This window comes from Salvelinus alpinus, chromosome 20 (genome assembly GCF_045679555.1).
Source record: "Salvelinus alpinus chromosome 20, SLU_Salpinus.1, whole genome shotgun sequence".
Lineage (NCBI taxonomy): Eukaryota > Metazoa > Chordata > Actinopteri > Salmoniformes > Salmonidae > Salvelinus > Salvelinus alpinus.
The window spans coordinates 23,665,877-23,683,051 of NC_092105.1; the positions used below are offsets into that span (position 1 = coordinate 23,665,877).

The 17,175-nt window shown below is 43.8% G+C and overlaps 1 protein-coding gene across 2 annotated transcripts in view; it reads right to left on the reverse strand.

The window, feature by feature from the left end:
* Positions 1 to 16,900, reverse strand: part of LOC139546523 (zinc finger MYM-type protein 2-like) — a 34,952-nt gene extending 18,052 nt beyond the window's left edge. Inside the window, exons 1-4 of one of the 2 annotated variants that reach the window (XM_071355002.1) lie at positions 16,580 to 16,900; positions 3,077 to 3,955; positions 2,646 to 2,934; positions 2,390 to 2,552 (exon numbers count right to left, since the gene is read on the reverse strand). In XM_071355002.1, the coding sequence (XP_071211103.1) occupies positions 2,390 to 2,552; positions 2,646 to 2,934; positions 3,077 to 3,929 (1,305 nt within the window). In that variant the 5' untranslated portion in view covers positions 3,930 to 3,955; positions 16,580 to 16,900. Of the gene's footprint in view, positions 1 to 2,389; positions 2,553 to 2,645; positions 2,935 to 3,076; positions 3,956 to 4,981; positions 5,146 to 16,579 lie in introns of those variants that run through there. The other variant, XM_071355003.1, reaches the window with a different exon arrangement.
* Between the last annotated feature and the right edge of the window lie 275 nt (positions 16,901 to 17,175).

The following is a 17,175-nucleotide window of genomic DNA, read 5'->3' on the forward strand; positions in this document are numbered from 1 at the left end:
GGCACGACAATGCCTATTCCCCCTCAGGAGACTGAAAAGATTTGGCATGGGTCCTCAGATCCTCAAAAGGTTCTACAGCTGAACCATCGAGAGCATCCTGACTGGTTGCATCACCGCCTGGTATGGCAACTGCTCGGCCTTGGACCGCAAGGCACTACAGGGGGTAGTGCATACGGCCCAGTACATCACTGGGGCCAAGTTTCCTGCCACCCAGGACCTCTATACCAGGCGGTGTCAGAGGAAGGCCCTAAAAATGGACAAAGACTCCAGCCACCCCAGTCATAGATTGTTCTCTCTGCTACCGCACGGTAAGCGGTACCGGAGTGCCAAGTCTAGGTCCAAAAGGTTTCTTAAAAGTTTCTACCCCCAAGCCATAAGACTCCTGAACAGCTAATCAAATGGCTACCTGGACTATTAGCATTATCCCCCCCATTTTTACGCTGCTGCTACTCTCTGTTTATTATCCATGCAGTCACTTACCTCTACAACTTACCATAATTACCTCAACTAACCTGTGCACATTGACTCTGTACAGGCACCCCCTGTACATAGCCTCACTACTGTTATTTTATTGTTGGTCCTTAATTATTATTTATTTATCTTTTTTTTTTTTTTTTTTTTTTTACTTCAGTTTATTTTAGTCAATACTTTCTTAGCACTTTTCTTTTTTTACTGCATTGTTGGTTTAGGGCTTGTAAGTAAGCATATAACTGTAAGGTTGTATTCGGCGCATGTGACAAATAAAATGTGTTTTGATTTGATGTGTTGGTCCCATGTTTCATGAGTTGAAATAAAAGATCCCAGAAATGTTCCATGTGCTTTAAAAGCTTATTTTTTCTAAAATGTGGTGTACAAATTTGTTTACATCCCTGTTAGTGAGCATTTATCCTTTGCCAATATAATCCATCCAGCTGACAGGTGTGGCATATCAAGAAGCTGATTAAACATAATGCTTATTACACAGGGGACAATAAAAGGCCACTCTAAAATGTGCAGTTTTGTCACACAACACATTGTCACAGATGTCTGACTGCAGTTCGGCATCGTAACCGACTCAGTGGGAAAAATGCTCACCTTCGATGGCCACTGGCACACTGTGTCAAAAGGGCACTGCACATGCAATCCGTTAGAACATTTTAAAGAGGGGAGATCTAATATGCAACAACTAGCATTGGTTGCTAATATGACTAGGATTGTGCCTTCAGCTACAGGACAATGAAAGAAAGTTGATATAAAATAATTTCCTCCTCGGATATGGTCTGATTTTGGCTATGCTACTTTGAAGCAAGGTAAGACATACCTTATAATATATATAATAACATTCAGATTTCAAACAATGAAGTATATGTTTTCTAAATGTTTTATTCTTCTCCCAGACAATTGGTTGGCGCCAAGTTAATTTATTGGATTTTCATACATTCTTTATTATTATTTAAAAAAATATATAATTGGCCAAAAGCCAGCTATTACCGGCGAATGAAAACCCTGCTACCGCACGAAAACCCTAGTTGAGGTAATTATGGTAAGTTGTAGATGTCACGCCCTGGCCTTAGTATTCTTTGTTTTCTTTATTATTTTAGTTAGGTCAGGGTGTGACATGGGAAGTTTGTGTGTTTTGTCTAGTTTAGGGTGATTGTATTGTTTAGGGGGTTTTGTATAGTGTATGGGGTTGTGTTCAGGAGAGAGGTCTAGGAAAGTCTATGGTTGCCTGGTTTGGTTCTCAATCAGAGACAGCTGGTTATTGTTGTCTCTGATTGGGAGCCATATTTAAGGCAGCCATAGGCTTTAGGTGATTGTGGGTAATTGTCTATGTTCTATGTTGCATGTGTGCACTTAGTTCGTTTTAGCTTCACGTTTGTTTGTTGTTCGTTTAATAAGTATTTGTTTTTTCTTCATTAAAAGAAGATGGCTTTCTTTCACGCTGCGCCTTGGTCCTCTCTCTCACCCATAGACGATCGTGACAGTAGAGGTAAAGTGACTATGCATGGATAATAAACAGAGAGTAGCAGCAGCGTAAAAATGGGGGGGACAATGCTAATAGTCCAGGTAGCCATTTGATTAGCTGTTCAGGAGTCTTATGGCTTGGGGGTAGAAACTTTTAAGAGCCACTGCGGCCCCTAATAATAAGTTCAGATTTTTTGTGGCCCCCGCCCCCATCAAATTTGCCCATCCCTAATCTAAGTAATCATGGTCAAATTCCCGGCCCGGGGACCACATTCATTTTGTTAGTCAGTCTCACCCAGATATCATATTAACTCTAAAGAGAGGGGCCGCTAAAATGTTTTGCTCGCATTGTGGTGGGGGGGTACGCACATGTGGGTACGCAGATTTTTTGTGGCCCCCACTCCCATCAAAGTTGCCCATCCCTGGTGTAGTGTGTTGAACTGACCTCAGTGAGCTTTCCGCACACAGTGCACTTGGTTTTGAGAGAGGACTTGGGTGGGTTCTGTTTGTTCTCATAGGCTCCCAGACAGCCTGTACTGCAGAACTCCTGGAACGACTCACTGGAGTCCACCTGTGCCACTATCGTGCCCTTCATTGTAGTGATGTCCCTGGAAGACACACGTTAACACACACACATACACACTAGAAATAAAGTAGAAAATTAGATATATCAACACACACACAGTGACACTTCTTCTTACTTTTTGCACATGGTGCAGCTCTTCTTGGGGGTGGGCTTGTGTGAGAAGGCAGAGAGGCAGGTGGTGGAACAGAACAGGTGAGTGGATCCTTTCCGCTGGTAGGCCGTCTGGCCTTTCTTCAGAGGCTTCTTACAATTGGCGCAGGTCACCTTGACAGTGCGAGGGGGGTTCTGGGAGCCAGAGGGGGAGGGCCCGGGCGGTTTGGGCAGAGAGGCGGTTGGTGACGGAGAGTCCACCTCCGTCTGTTTCTGGTTCCGTGGGAACGAGGCCGACTGGGATATCCACGAATCTGTGGAGAATAAACACAAACAAACAAAGTTTAGCAGACCTGAAGAAACAACGTAACAGGTGCAATGTGAAAAGAAGCTGTAAGCCAGCATAGAATGGTTCAGCACAATAGTGTTAAAACCATATGAGTTTGTGTTTACTACCAGGCCTCTGGTGGGTTCCTGTGTCTCCGTTCTGTACAGGCTGGCTAGTGGTGGAGGTGTTGCTGACTCTGCCAGGGTTGAAAGTGGCCGGGGGCCTGGTAGTGCTGATGGAGCTCCGGGCCTCAGGGTTCAGACTGAAGGTGCTGCTAATCTGCAAGCCCTTCTCCACTACACCCGACCCCCCGACCCCCACCCCGCCTTGCAGCGACGTCACACTGGTGATCATCAGGTTCATGTCCCTCTCAGGCTCTGCCACTGACTCGGCTGCTGTAGCTGCTGTGGCGACGGCAGAGGGCCCCAGCGTTGTGACGTTGCCAATCTTTATCTCAGAGTCTGGCTCCGTGCTGCTCAGGATACCTCCGCTGTACGAAGAGGAGGGGCCTCCGGCTGTGGCCAGTAAAGAAGAGCCTCTGTGCCCGGGATCCTCCTCATCGTCAATGACGATGGGCTCTGTGGATGGTGCTGAGGTGGCAGGTGGACTGTTTTTTTTTAAGGGGGCTGCTGCTGCGGCGGTTGTCGTGTTTACCGTTGCCGTGGTTTCTGTTTCTGAGGGGCGTGGCTCAGTGTAGTCTGCGGGGGTGCCAGCATGGGAAGGAGGAGTAGCAGAGGGGGTGGGGGGCTGTTTCCCTGAGGGAGATGGGGCCTCTTCCACCAGTACCACATCATCATCATTGTTCTCCGGAACCCAGGAGGGTTCCTCTGTTACCGTGGTGACGGGAGCCTGGGATCCAGTGGGGGGTGTGGTTTTCTCTGAGGAGCGAGTGGTGTCTGTGTCCATGGGTTCCTCTTCTGGGGCTGGGGTTGTGCTCCCCTCCACTACCCCAGGCTTGGGCTCCAATTCCCCATCCATCATTTAGGCTGCTACCACCTGTCCTGCACCTACACAAACACAGCACATGTTATTAGGAGTAACCTACCATAAGCCTAGTCCATGTTAAACATGTTGAGTGCAGGTATCTCAGGTACAAGCTGTATGTATGTGAAGAAATAGGAACACTGCCAACCTCTGTTTAGGCTACCTAGCTGATTACAAAATAATCATTAACGAGCTCAGGTAAAACCCAGGTAATATTTGTGTGTATATTTGTGTTTTCGGTTATTGTCCTGTTGAAAGGTGAATTTGTCTCCCAGTGTCTGGTGGAAAGCAGACGGGACCAGGTTTTTCTCTAGGATTTTGCCTGTGCTTAGCTCTATCCTCCCTAGTTCTTGCCGATGACAAGCATAATCATTTCACGATGCAGCCACCACCATGCCTGAAAATATCAAGAGTGGTAGTCAGTGATGGGTTGTGTTGGATTTGCTCCAAACATAACGCTTTGTATTCAGGACATAAAGCACATTTTTCTCGGGTTTTACTTTAGTGACTTTAAAAAGATAGATTTTTATTCTGTACAGGCTTCCTTCTTTTCACTCTGTCAATTAGGTTAGTATTGTGGAGTAACTACAATGTTGTTGATCCATCCTCAGTTTTCTCCTATCACAGCCATTAAACTCTGTAACTATTTAAAATCACCATTGGCCTCAATGTGAAATCCCTGAGAGGTTTTCTTCCTCTCCGGCAACTGAGTTAGGAAGGACGCCTGCATCTTTGTAGTGACTGGGTGTATTGATACACCATCAAAAGTGTAATTAATAACTTCACCATGCTCAAAGGTATATTCAATGTTTTTTTTTTACCCATCTACCAATAGATTCCCTTCTTTGCGAGGCATTGGAAAACCTCCCTGGTCTTTGTGGTTGAATCTGTGTTTGAAATTCACTGCTCGACCGAGGGACCTTACAGATAATTGTATATGTGGGATACAGAAATTAGGCAGTCATTAAAAAAATCGAGTTAAGGGGGCCTCCCGAGTGGGGCAGCGGTCTAAGGCACTGCATTGCAGTGCTAGAAGTGTCACTACAGACCCGGGTTCGATCCTGGGCTGTATCACAACTGGCTGTGATCGGGAGTCCCATAGGGTGGAGCACAATTGGCTGGCTTCCGGGTTAAGCAGGCAGGTGTTAAGAAGCGCGGTTCGGCGGGTCATGTTTCAGGGGGCGCATGACTCGACCTTCGCCTCCCAAACCCATTGGGGAGTTGCAGCGATGAGACGAGATCAAAATTGGGAAGAAGAAGAGGGTAAAACACAAAAAAGATATATATAATTGTTAAACATTATTATTGCACACAGAGTGAATCCATGCAACTTATTATGTGACTTTAGCAAATTTTTACTCCTGAACTTATTTAGGCTTGCCAAAACAAAGGGGTTGAATATTTATTGACCCCCCACAAAGTAAAATATTGCACTGACATTTCAGCTTTTCATTTTTCATTAATTTGTAAAAATGTCTAAAAACATAATTCCACTGACATTCTGGGGTATTGTATGTAGGCCAGTGAGAAAAAAAATATCTAATTTTAAATTCAGGCTGTAACACAACAAAATGTGGAAAAACTCAAGGGGTGTGAATACTTTCTGAAGGCACAGAGTAAATCACTGCTTTACCAGTACTAACGCGACTACACCGTTTTCATGTTACAAAACACGAAGCTGTCTCTAAAACGGCAAGTTGTCTCCACAGTAATAAACATAGCTATCAAAGGGAATGTGTGCTTGCTGGCCAATGTGACACAAAATACTGCAAAGTAATATAAAAACTACAGTTCAGGTAAAGTTGTAAGGACAAAACATAATTATGTTTTAATTAGCAAGCTAGCTTGCTATCAAAGATGAGAGATTAGGTGTATATAGCTGGTGAAATTAGTTAATCCCGCAATGTTGCACTTCTGTGTTTAGCAGAATAACATTCCAACAGCAACCAAAATGTGAGAACTAATATTGTTGCTGCCTATGTGCCATTTTATCTTAGGCTACCCATCCCCAACCCCCCTCTGCTATGCATGGCCACAGAAGTGAAACCATGGGGCGGCAGGTAGCCTAGTAATTAGAGTGTTGGGCCAGTAACCGAAAGGTGGCTAAATCGAATCCCTGAGCTGACAAGGTAAAAGTCTGTTGTTCTGCCCCTGAACAAGGCAGTTAACCCACTGTTCTTAGGCTGTCATTGTAAATAAGAATTTGTTCTTAACTGACTTGCCTAGTTAAATAAAGGTAAAATGGCCAGACACCTTCCTCTCCACAGAGAATGCTTGAGTATGTCATTGTCAAGTTCATAGAACTTAGGCTATACATTGATCCATGACTGACAGACTATGTGACTATTCACTAACTCCACCTTTGTGTCTGTGTTTCAGGAGTCAACAGCCTCACTGAAGTTTGTCCAGAGTGCAGGCCTGCCACTGAAAATAACATCATAACTCAAGTAAAGTAGAATCAGGACAAGAACAAGACTGGACAATCATGGGTGGCTTGACCCAGGTGTTGATGTGCACAGTGGGTAATGTATGGACCAGACTATATGTGTTTCATGTGTCTTACAGGACTGAGTCCTCCCGGGCTGTGTGATGCAGACCTAGGACAGGGGCTGAGCAAGCAGCAATATTGTAATATTGACAAAGTGAGGATGTGGATGAAATTGTTTTTGAAAAATATCACAGAATGGTACCACGTTTTGTTCTGTTTATCATTCAATGCCTGTTCTAATAATGTTTACATAACCAACTAAAATCATGCAAGCTAACAGTCGGGCCACAAACATACAAAATAATGGCACAGTATAACAGTGGTGCACAGAATGGCATCACGGAACACACAACTCTTCGATCCTTGTCACGGATGGGCTATTGCAGCAGACAACCATACCGGGTTCCACTCCTATCAGCTAAGCGGCTTCACCAACACTGGACAATAGACGAGTGGAAAAACATTGCCTGGGCCGACGAATCCCGGTTCCTGTTGCGTCATGCTGACGGCAGAGTCAGGATTTGGCATAAGCAGCATGAGTCCACGGACCCATCCTGCCTGGTGTCAACGGTACAGGCTGGTGGTGGTGGTGTACTGGTGTGGGGAATGTTTTCCTGGCACATGTTAGGTCCCTTGATACCAATTAAGCAACGAATGAACGCCATAGCGTATCTGAACATTGTTGCTGACCAAACCCAATAGAGTATCTTTGGCATCTTTGGATGGAACGGGCTGTTCGCAGCATGATGCCATCGCAACTTCATGATACCATCGCATCAGCATGGACCAACATCCCTGTGGAACATTTCCAACACTTTACAGAATCCATGTCCAAAGAATTCAGGCTGTTCTGGGGGCAAAGGGGGTCCAACCAGGTACTAGATGGGTGTACCTAATAAACTATATATATTTTTGTAACGCCTTAATGCAAGGGGCGCTGCTGCTTTGTAACCAAATATCCACAGTTGCTAATAGTTATCAGTAGCTAGCTAGCTAGCTTTTTTGGTCCAGGGAGTAGCTAGGTTAGCTAACCTCTAGCTTTGCTGGTAAAACTCCAGTATTACTGCTAAACTCTGTATTCATCCTTGATCATTAAATTCCGTTGCAGACGAGGGAGGAGGAGAGTGGATGGTCATTCACCATGTCGTAGCTAACGTTACCAGTAACAGTGCTGTGCTCCATAGCTAAGCTTCCCTGAGCCTGGCTGTTTGGTTTGTTTACAAATCACGGAGTGTGGGCTGTGTCAGAGACCGCATGGGCTGTGCACATGTTGGAAGGTGGAGATGTGCACGCCCGATTAATCAATATTTATAAGGAGCCATACGTCCATGTTCCGAGGGTGGAACTAAATCCACCTTTACCAACTCTGATGCCAAGAGACGCAACACCTTTGGTTACTGACCCGTAGTGATCAGGAGAATACCATGGAGGTTGGTTTTACTCTGTAGACATCAGGGTCACGTTCAGTACTAGGCACTAGGCGCCAAACCCGGAGGAGAAATGCAGCACTACCTGGCTACATTCATTCTCCAGTTTGGGTACATGTACAGAGTATACCAAATATTAGGAAAAACCTTCCTAATACTGAGTTGCACACGGCCCTTTTCCCTCACAACAGCTTCAATTAGTTGGGGCATGGACTCCACAAGGTGTCGAAAACGTTCCATTGGGTTCCTGGCCCATGTTGACTACAATGCTTCCCACAGTTGTTTCAAGTTGGCTGGATGTCCTTTGGGTGGTGGACCATTCCTGATACACATGGGAAATTGTTGAGTTGTAGTTCTTGACACAAACCGGTGTGCCTGGCCACCATTCCCCCTTCAAAGGCACTTACATTTTTTGTATCTGTGCCATTCAGAGGGTGAATGGGCAAGACATAATCCATCTCTCAATTGTCTCATGGCTTAAAAATCCTTCTTTAACCCGTCTCCTCCCCTTCATCTACACTGATTGAAGTGGATTTAACAAGTGACATCAATAAGGGATCATAGCGTTCACCTGGATTCCTCTGGTCAGTCTATGTCATGGAAAAAGCAGGCGTTCTTAATGTTTTGTATACGCAGTGCATAATCCAGTCCACTATATCAAATATGATTGTAGACTGCAACTGATTGTAGTTGCCACGGCAGGGCTCGATATTAACGTTTGTCCGCTTGCCTGGGGCAAGTAAAAAAAAATGTTGGACACCAGATTTAAGTTGTCTGAATGAACAAGAAAAGAATTCATGCAAAAACAAATCACAATATCAAACAAATAGGCTACTCCGATCATAATTGGATCAGAATTGATGCAATGTTTTGCTCACTGTTCTCCCAATCTCTGCAGAGCACATCGGAGTATAATTATTATAGGCCTGCATTGGCAGGCACCAGCAGTCTTTCAATCATGCAGTCGCGAGATGTGTTTGAGATCAAAGTGAGCCACGTTGGCACATTTGTTGATAATAATTACTAGCGAGTTATTTGCCCAGTTTGAGCAAATTTTTGGTCAATGAAAATCTTAGAAAAGTCATGGTGTGTGCATCACCTGCGTGTGTGCCAGCGGGAGGTTACCAGAGGAGAGTATTTGTGGTCCAGTTGCCAGGACCATAAATACAAATTCCATCTAGACACCATTGCCCTAGAGCACACAAAAAACAAAACATACCTCAGGTAAACATCAGCGCCACAGGTAACTTCCACAAAGCTGTGAACGAGCTGAGAGGCAAGGCAAGAAGGGCCTTGACATCAAAAGGAACATAAAATTTGACATACCAATTAGGATCTGGCTAAAAATACTTGAATCAGTTATAGAACCCTTTATGGTTGTGAGGTCTGGGGTCCGCTCACCAACCAAGAATTCACAAAATGGGACAAACACCAAATTGAGACTGCATGCAGAATTCTGCAAAAATATCCTCAATGTACAACATAAACACCAAATAATGCATGCAGAGCAGAATTAGGCCGATACCCGCTAATTATCAAAATCCAGAAAAGAGACGTTAAATTCTACAACCACCTAAAAGGAAGCGATTCCCAAATCTTCCATAACAAAGCCATCACCTGCAGAGAGATAAACATGGAGAAGAGTCCCCTAAGCAAGCTGGTCCTGGGGCTCTGTTCACAAACATAAACAGACCCCACAGAGCCCCAGGACAGCAACACAATTAGACCCAACCAAATCATGAGAAAACAAAAAGATAATTACTTGACACATTGGAAAGAATTAACAAAAAAACAGAGCAAACTAGAATGCTATTTGGCCCTAAACAGAGAGTACACAGTGGCAGAATACCTGACCACTGTGACTGACCCAAACTTAAGGAAAACTTTGACTATGTACAGACTCAGTGAGCATAGCCTTGCTATTGAGAAAGGGCACCGTAGGCACACTTGGCTCTCAAGAGAAGACAGGCTATGTGCACACTGCCCACAAAATGAGGTGGAAACTGAGCTGCATTTCCTAACCTCCTGCCAAATGTATGACCATATTAGAGACACATATTTCCCTCAGATTACACAATCCAAAGAATTTGAAAACAAACCCAATTTTGATAAACTCCCATATCTACTGGGTGAAATACCAGTGTGCCATCACAGTAGCAATATTTGTGACCTGTTGCCACAAGAAAACAGCAACCAGTGAAGAACAAACAACATTGTAAATACAAACCATATTTATTTCCCCCTTGAACATCGTTACAACACTGTATATAGACATAATATGACATTTGAAATGTCTTTATTCTTTTGGAACTTCTGTGAGTGTAATGTTTACTGTTAATTTTTACTGTTTATTTCACTTTTGTTTATTATCTACTTCACTTGCTTTGGCCATGTTAACATATGTTTCCCATGCCAATAAAGCCCTTGAATTGAATTGCGAGAGAGAGAGAGAGAGAGAGAGAGAGACATTGCGCAGCAGGTAAAACAATGATATACAACCGACTAACTAGACAACAAATTCAAAACATAGTGTAGTTTGGCTGGTTATCTTTATAGTTAACTATTTAGCTATTAACATGCATTAAGGTCATTGTCATGTCTGATGTCCTAAAATATCTTTCTACCGCACTCCTGTATAACTGTAAATGGACAACACGCAGTTGATGAAACCAATAGTGGATACTAGTCCGGTTGTAAAACAGTCTCTCAAGTGCTCAAAATTGGCTAGGATTCTCCTCTCTTCAATACTGGCCATGTATTTCTGACCAAGTTAAAAAATATTATTTGAATAGCCTGATTGACAAGTAACTCCTATGCTGTCAAGATCTCCCCTGAACATTGAATATTTTCACTTTACAAATAGATAAACATCTTAATTAACTACCTTGCCCACCTTATTAATTTGATCCTTGATTCATTGAATGGGGGAATTATTTAATAAAAACATATTTGGTTGTAATTGTAATGTTGCAGGGTGGCCAACATTCCTGGAGAGTCCAGGCTTTTGCTCCAGCCCTGCTCGAACACACCACATTGTAAAAAAATAAAAAAAATAATCAGCTGCTCAACAGGACGAGCAGGATGGATCAAAAGCCTGCACATCCAGTAGCTCTCCAGATGGAGGGTTGACGGACCACATGTGTTTTGTACAGTAGCCTATCAGTGCAATATTTTACTTTGTGGGGGGTTAAGTACCTTGCTCAAGGCCATAACGGCAGGAGATATAATACATGGGATCAGAGACCAGTAGCCTTTCATTGTGTCAATAACAGTGATAATAATGAAGGTTATTTTCTGAAGTGGTTCCTTGCATCATACAACACAATGTTCAGTCAGATTTTTGGCCCATGGTGTAACGGACCATTTTTATTTTTGGACAAGTGACTTGAGCTTTCGGATAAGTAAAAACATCAGTCCTACTTACCCGAAGAACAAGTGGCTAAAAAAGTTAATGTCAAGCCATGTTATACAGCCTTTTATGATTGCGATTGACACCCCCAAAGACCAAAGCTGAACACAACTGAATGGCCATTCTGTTATGGCAACATAAACTCTGCAAAAAAACAAATGTCCTCTCACTGTTAACAGCATTATTTTCAGCAAACTTAACATGTATAAATATTTGTATGAACATAACAAGATTCAACAACTGAGTCTGAGACATAAACTGAACAAGTTCCACAGACAAGTGACTAACAGAAATTGAATAATGTGTCCCTGAACAAAGGGGGGGGGGTCAAAATAAAAAGTAACAGTCAGTATCTGGTGTGGCCACCAGCTGCATTAAGTACTGCAGAGCATTTCCTCTTCATGGACTGCACCAGATTTACCAGTTCTTGCTGTGAGATGTTACCCCACTCTTCCACCAAGACACCTGCAAGTTCCCGGACATTTCTGGGGGGAATGGCCCTAGCCCTCACCCTCCGATCCAACAGGTCCCATACGGGCTCAATGGGATTGAGATCCGGGCTCTTCGCTGGCCATGGCAGAACACTGACATTCCTGTCTTGCAGGAAATCACGCACAGAACGAGCAGTATGGCTGGTGGCATTGTCATGCTGGAGGGTCATGTCAGGATGAGCCGGCAGGAAGGGTACCACATGAGGGAGGAGGATGTCTTCCCTGTAACTCACAGCGTTGAGATTGCCTGCAATGACAACGAGCTTAGTCCGATGATGCTGTGACACACCGCCCCCAGACCATGACGGACCCTCCACCTCCAAATAGATCCCGTTCCAGAGTACAGGCCGCGGTGTAACGCTCATTCCTTCGACAATAAACGCGAATCCCTGTCCCACCCCTGGTGAGACAAAACGGTGACTCGTCAGTGAAGAGCACTTTTTGCCAGTTCTGTCTGGTCCAGCGACGGTGGGTTTGTGCCCATAGGTGACGTTGTTGCCGGTGATGTCTGGTGAGGACCTGCCTTACAACAAGCCTACAAGCCCTCAGTCCAGCCTCTCTCAGCCTATTGCGAATAGTCTGAGTACTGACGGAGGGATTGTGCGTTCCTGGTGTAACTCGGGCAGTTGTTGTTGCCATCCTGTACCTGTCCCGCAGGTGTGATGCTCGGATGTACCGATCCTGTGCAGGTGTTTAAACCCTTTATAATCAAGATCTGTGAAGCTATTTGGATTTTTACGAATTATCTATGAAAGACGGGGACCTGGGGACGTTTCTTTTTTGCTGAGTTTAGTAAACATCAGTGTTTTCGCTGCAGTCATTTAGCTGTGGCACTGCACCACCCCAAAGAAAGTATAGAATATGGAAAAATATTTATACCGTCGCGCACTTTGAAGATGCTGGAACAGTCTACATTTACTTTTCCTCTGCAAAATGAGTAATGAATCGAAAAATCATACAACCCCATAGTAGAATAGTTTATCTATTTGCCTAGCCGGCTTGTTGTGTGTTCTATGCGAGATAAATATTCCTCTCGAGGTTAAGAGAATCAAATATAGGCTTCAAAAATAGGCTACATTTATTTAGTAGGCCACACAAACTTTTACCAGCAGTAGCGGTTTACACTTTATATGGCCTGCGTTTGGTCTAATGAATGAAAGCCTGAATTAATGTAATAAACAACTGATAATTAACTGAATTATCAAAAACTTTGTGCAGGCTGTGTATTTATCTACCCCGTTAATGTCCTTTTACTCACGCAGCATGTTTCAACGATGGTGTTGCAGTCTATTCCTTTATCATAACCTTTCTTTTTATTTCTCTGGATAGGGAAAGTGAACTTGGCAATGTGTCGTATTCTCACGTGGGGAGAGGGAACATAAGCTCTGCGCGTGGACAAATTAGACACGTTTTAGCACCACACAAATAGGGGACAGTTCCTGGCTCCACATCTCAATGTGTGCATGGCTGGTAGCATGCTGACCAAACCGGACACGCGTGTGCGCCATCACGCGCAAGTTGATTTTGTTCACCCACACCAGAAGCGATCAGGACACGCAGGTTGAAATATCAAAACAAACTCTGAACCAATTATATTAATTTGGGGACAGGTCAAAAAGCATTAAACATTTATGGCATTTTAGCTAGCTAGCTTGCTGTTGCTAGCTAATTTGTCCTGGGATATAAACATTGGGTTGTTATTTGACCTGAAATGCACAAGGTCCTCTACTCCGACAATTAATCCGCAGATGAGAAAGGAATTCGGTTTACCGTTTTGTCATCTCTCCTCCTTCCTCAGGCTTCTTTTTTACTTCTTTGGACTTTATATGGTGGTTGGCAACCAACTTTACGGTGCATTACTACAACGACTGGAGTGTGGATGTCAGTTCATCTTTCAATCACCTATGTGGGTATATGCTCTTAAAAACCAATGAGGCGATGGGAGAGGGCGGACTTGCAGCGCATTGAGGATCACAAATAGAACCGATTTCTATTGTAGCACCTGGCCACACAGACGATCGCTGAGGCGCGCAAGCAGTGTGGGTGCAATGATTGAATAACACGTATGTGTACATTTATTTGGCAACGCACGCACACGCGACACGACCGTTGTGGTCAGCATGTTTTGTCTGCCTTGCACAGAATAGAATTCGCATCACAATGCAAAACAACAACCTGCTGCGTTTAAAACAAAGTGTATTATCTTGATTTCAAATGTAATTATTCTAAACTGCTAGCCAACCCAAGGGTTGAAAGAATGTTAATTCCACCCGCCAGCTGATTTTTTTGTGGCTGACCCATGGGTATCTGACCCAATGCAGGACTCTACTAATGATTAGCCCAACAGGGTAAATGCAGATAGGCAATCCCATGCTTCAGCCTATTTATTTATAGCCACTATGCTGATTCAGTTGGGTTACAGGTCATCATGCTTATTGCTAATAGCATATCTGATAATATGGACCACGTCTTTTTAAAAAGTTACCAATTGGGTGCTAAATCAAGTAGCCTAGTTGAATCTAATGTGACACGTTGCCAAAAAATCCCATTTAATTCCACTCAGGAAAAAAGTTGTTTCCTTTCCATTTGATAAATTAAATTCCAAGATTTGTTTGTTTGCGTGCTTGATGAAATCAGAAGTTCTGACCAATCTCTCTGCTGTAATTCTTCTTCTCACACTTATGTTTCAGAAAATGCAACAGGAAAATGAAGTGGGGTGGTGTTCAAGATCCCTAATCAGTTTATTAATGTTTTGAAAAAAGGCTTCTACAAATGTCATATAGGACAGTGGGGGCTCTACTCCACATCCTTATAAAGCCAATCTGCCAGCTATGCTCAATACTTTTGCAATAGTGGTTGAAGGGGGGTGGACAGGTGTTAAATAGTATCCATATGGTAGTTGTGGGTTCTATACATTAAAAGTAACAGCATGCATTATTCATATCAAAATGGCAAAAATAAATAGCAAAACAACCCATATGTTGATATGTGCTAGAACCAAGTCACTGATACTGATACAGCAAGGAGCAAATAGACTCCAGACTGCAGTGCAGCACTGTGAATGTGGTCTTCATTCACGTGTCTACTTCCTGCAAAGAGCTTGGACAGGCAACGTTCCGCCAACAAGACTTATCAGATGATGCCTCTACCCTCATAATAGAGGTGTGGTTAGAGACATTCGGGATTCGAACTGAACACTGAAGCACTGCATTAGACAGACTGTACACAGGCCACAGTGTCATACATTATCTGCAAACTGGCAACACAGCATACAGCTAAAACGGCACAATTTCCATTAAATCATGGGGAGTGACTTAGGTATGATGTAATTACGACAAGCACATGCCCATGCCATCATCATACCCCGGGTGGTCCCTGGTACTCTTCTATGCTCAACATAATTACCATTTGGTCATATTATATAACGCTCAAGCCACTGTTTATGACTGATGCATGATGCACAGTGAAGCAGCTACCAGACACCTGAATATGCCATATTACAAACTATTCTATTCCTGCTGCTAGACTGCGAATGCAACTCAAATCATTTATATAATTTATTGCCACCAAGACCCATGTTTGGGGCTACTAATAGTTGATGCTCCCTAATGATGTGACTCAGTACATGAAAAGCCTACCACATTTGGCCCAAAGCTCTCCCTCTCTCCCCATCAGGCCGTGCCCTTGACTACACAAGCCGGGTAAAACCTCTGTTCAATCGCGAGGACCACAGCTCCTCCGGCTCCACTCAAGACAACCGGATAACGATGTCAACCCGCCATGCTATCATTTTTATTCAGAAAACTTAGAGCAAATGTTCCAAAACTTTAGGTGGACAATAGACCGATGACAAATATAATTAATTGATACCCGATAAGCTGCCCTGACGAACAGAGGAGCGGGGGAGATGGGGTCTGTGAGCTAACTTGAGGACCACAAAACGTGGTTCAGTTCCGTTCCCACCCCTGCTGCCCCGGCCTTCCACGGAATGGATTAGCGGCGAACTTGGTGTCGAGCCAACGAGACTGCGCCATTGTTATTACAGATAAAAAATATCACAAGTTATTCGCGACCCATGTGATGTTTAGTCGCATAAGCAACGTATTATTCACGTTTCTACAGTACCACTCAACCCTGCTTCAAATGTCAATGTGATGATAGGCTAACGTTACATAGCTAGCTAGAAGGGGGGGGGGGGGGGGGAAATCACCGTGCTCAGAAGCTAACACACATTATTATTTAGTGGACATTACTTGTTTTCACAACACAGTCTGAAAACCAAAACAAATGTATTGTTTTTGTGATACCTGTGTAACGTAAACGTTTAATTGGAAAGTTGCCCCAGAGACTATCCGGGGCAATCACAGAAAATACACGTTCAGTTGCCACCCGAAAGGGGGCGCTATACTGTTACATATCTAGAAACTGCCCTGTTTGTGTCAATAAAATAGTTGACAGACCTAAAAACATATGTACTCTCAGTATGTCCTTTTTAGAACACTGATCCAAACCTGAGGGGGTAACTAAACATTTTCAACAAGGCAAGGGCAAAAATGTGCCCCCCTTCCGTCAGCAAGCAGCACTGCCTCACGTCCGCCATTAGAGAGCGAGCGAAACAATACGAGAGAGCGGAGGCAATATAACTAGTACCCTGCCACGGCAGAGAGGGGGAGGAAATCTCAAGCGGGGTAAAAATGTACTGCTAAATCGTCACAAATGCTGACTTTATAGCATAGCAGGGGACTCAATGGAGCCCGTGGACATATAGCTAGTTGCTGAAACTTTGACTAACTAACCGTAACATTTGAATAAAAAGTATGTGAAATTCTTACCAGAGTAGAGCTTGAAACGATATAGCGCCACTTTTGTGCCTTGACATAAATCGGGGAACGCATGCGCCTCAATGTAAAGACCAAAGATGGTGGATAAATGAAGATATCCCATAAAGGCCGTTTACAATTGAGAAAAATGGCCACAGTTCCGGTCTACTTAAGGGGTGGCTCTCCCATAGGCAACAATGCGATAGCAGCTGGGTCTGGTCTACTTAGGTAATTGACTGTATATGAACCAGAAAAAAGGAACCTATGAAATGTCTCGATTTCTCTTCCGTCTCTGGTAAAGACGTTCTAGTCCGCGCGTGGGAGGATACTGCCAACGGGATCCTTCTCGCTTCTCATCGTCGCGCAAGCGCACAATGTTCAATCAGAAGTGGTGCGGTTGACAATTCAATTGGTCTAGAATAATTAATCTACCTGAAACTCATATACAAATACCTGCACATTACCATAAACCACCCGCATAATGAATGTGGCAATGATTACGCATTTTACTTTGCCATCTGGGGTGTTTTCGTTTGGACAGCAATCGAGGTCGCATTGACCGCTCTAGTGAGATCCAATCAGCATTCAGTCCGGTCACGGTTGCGTTC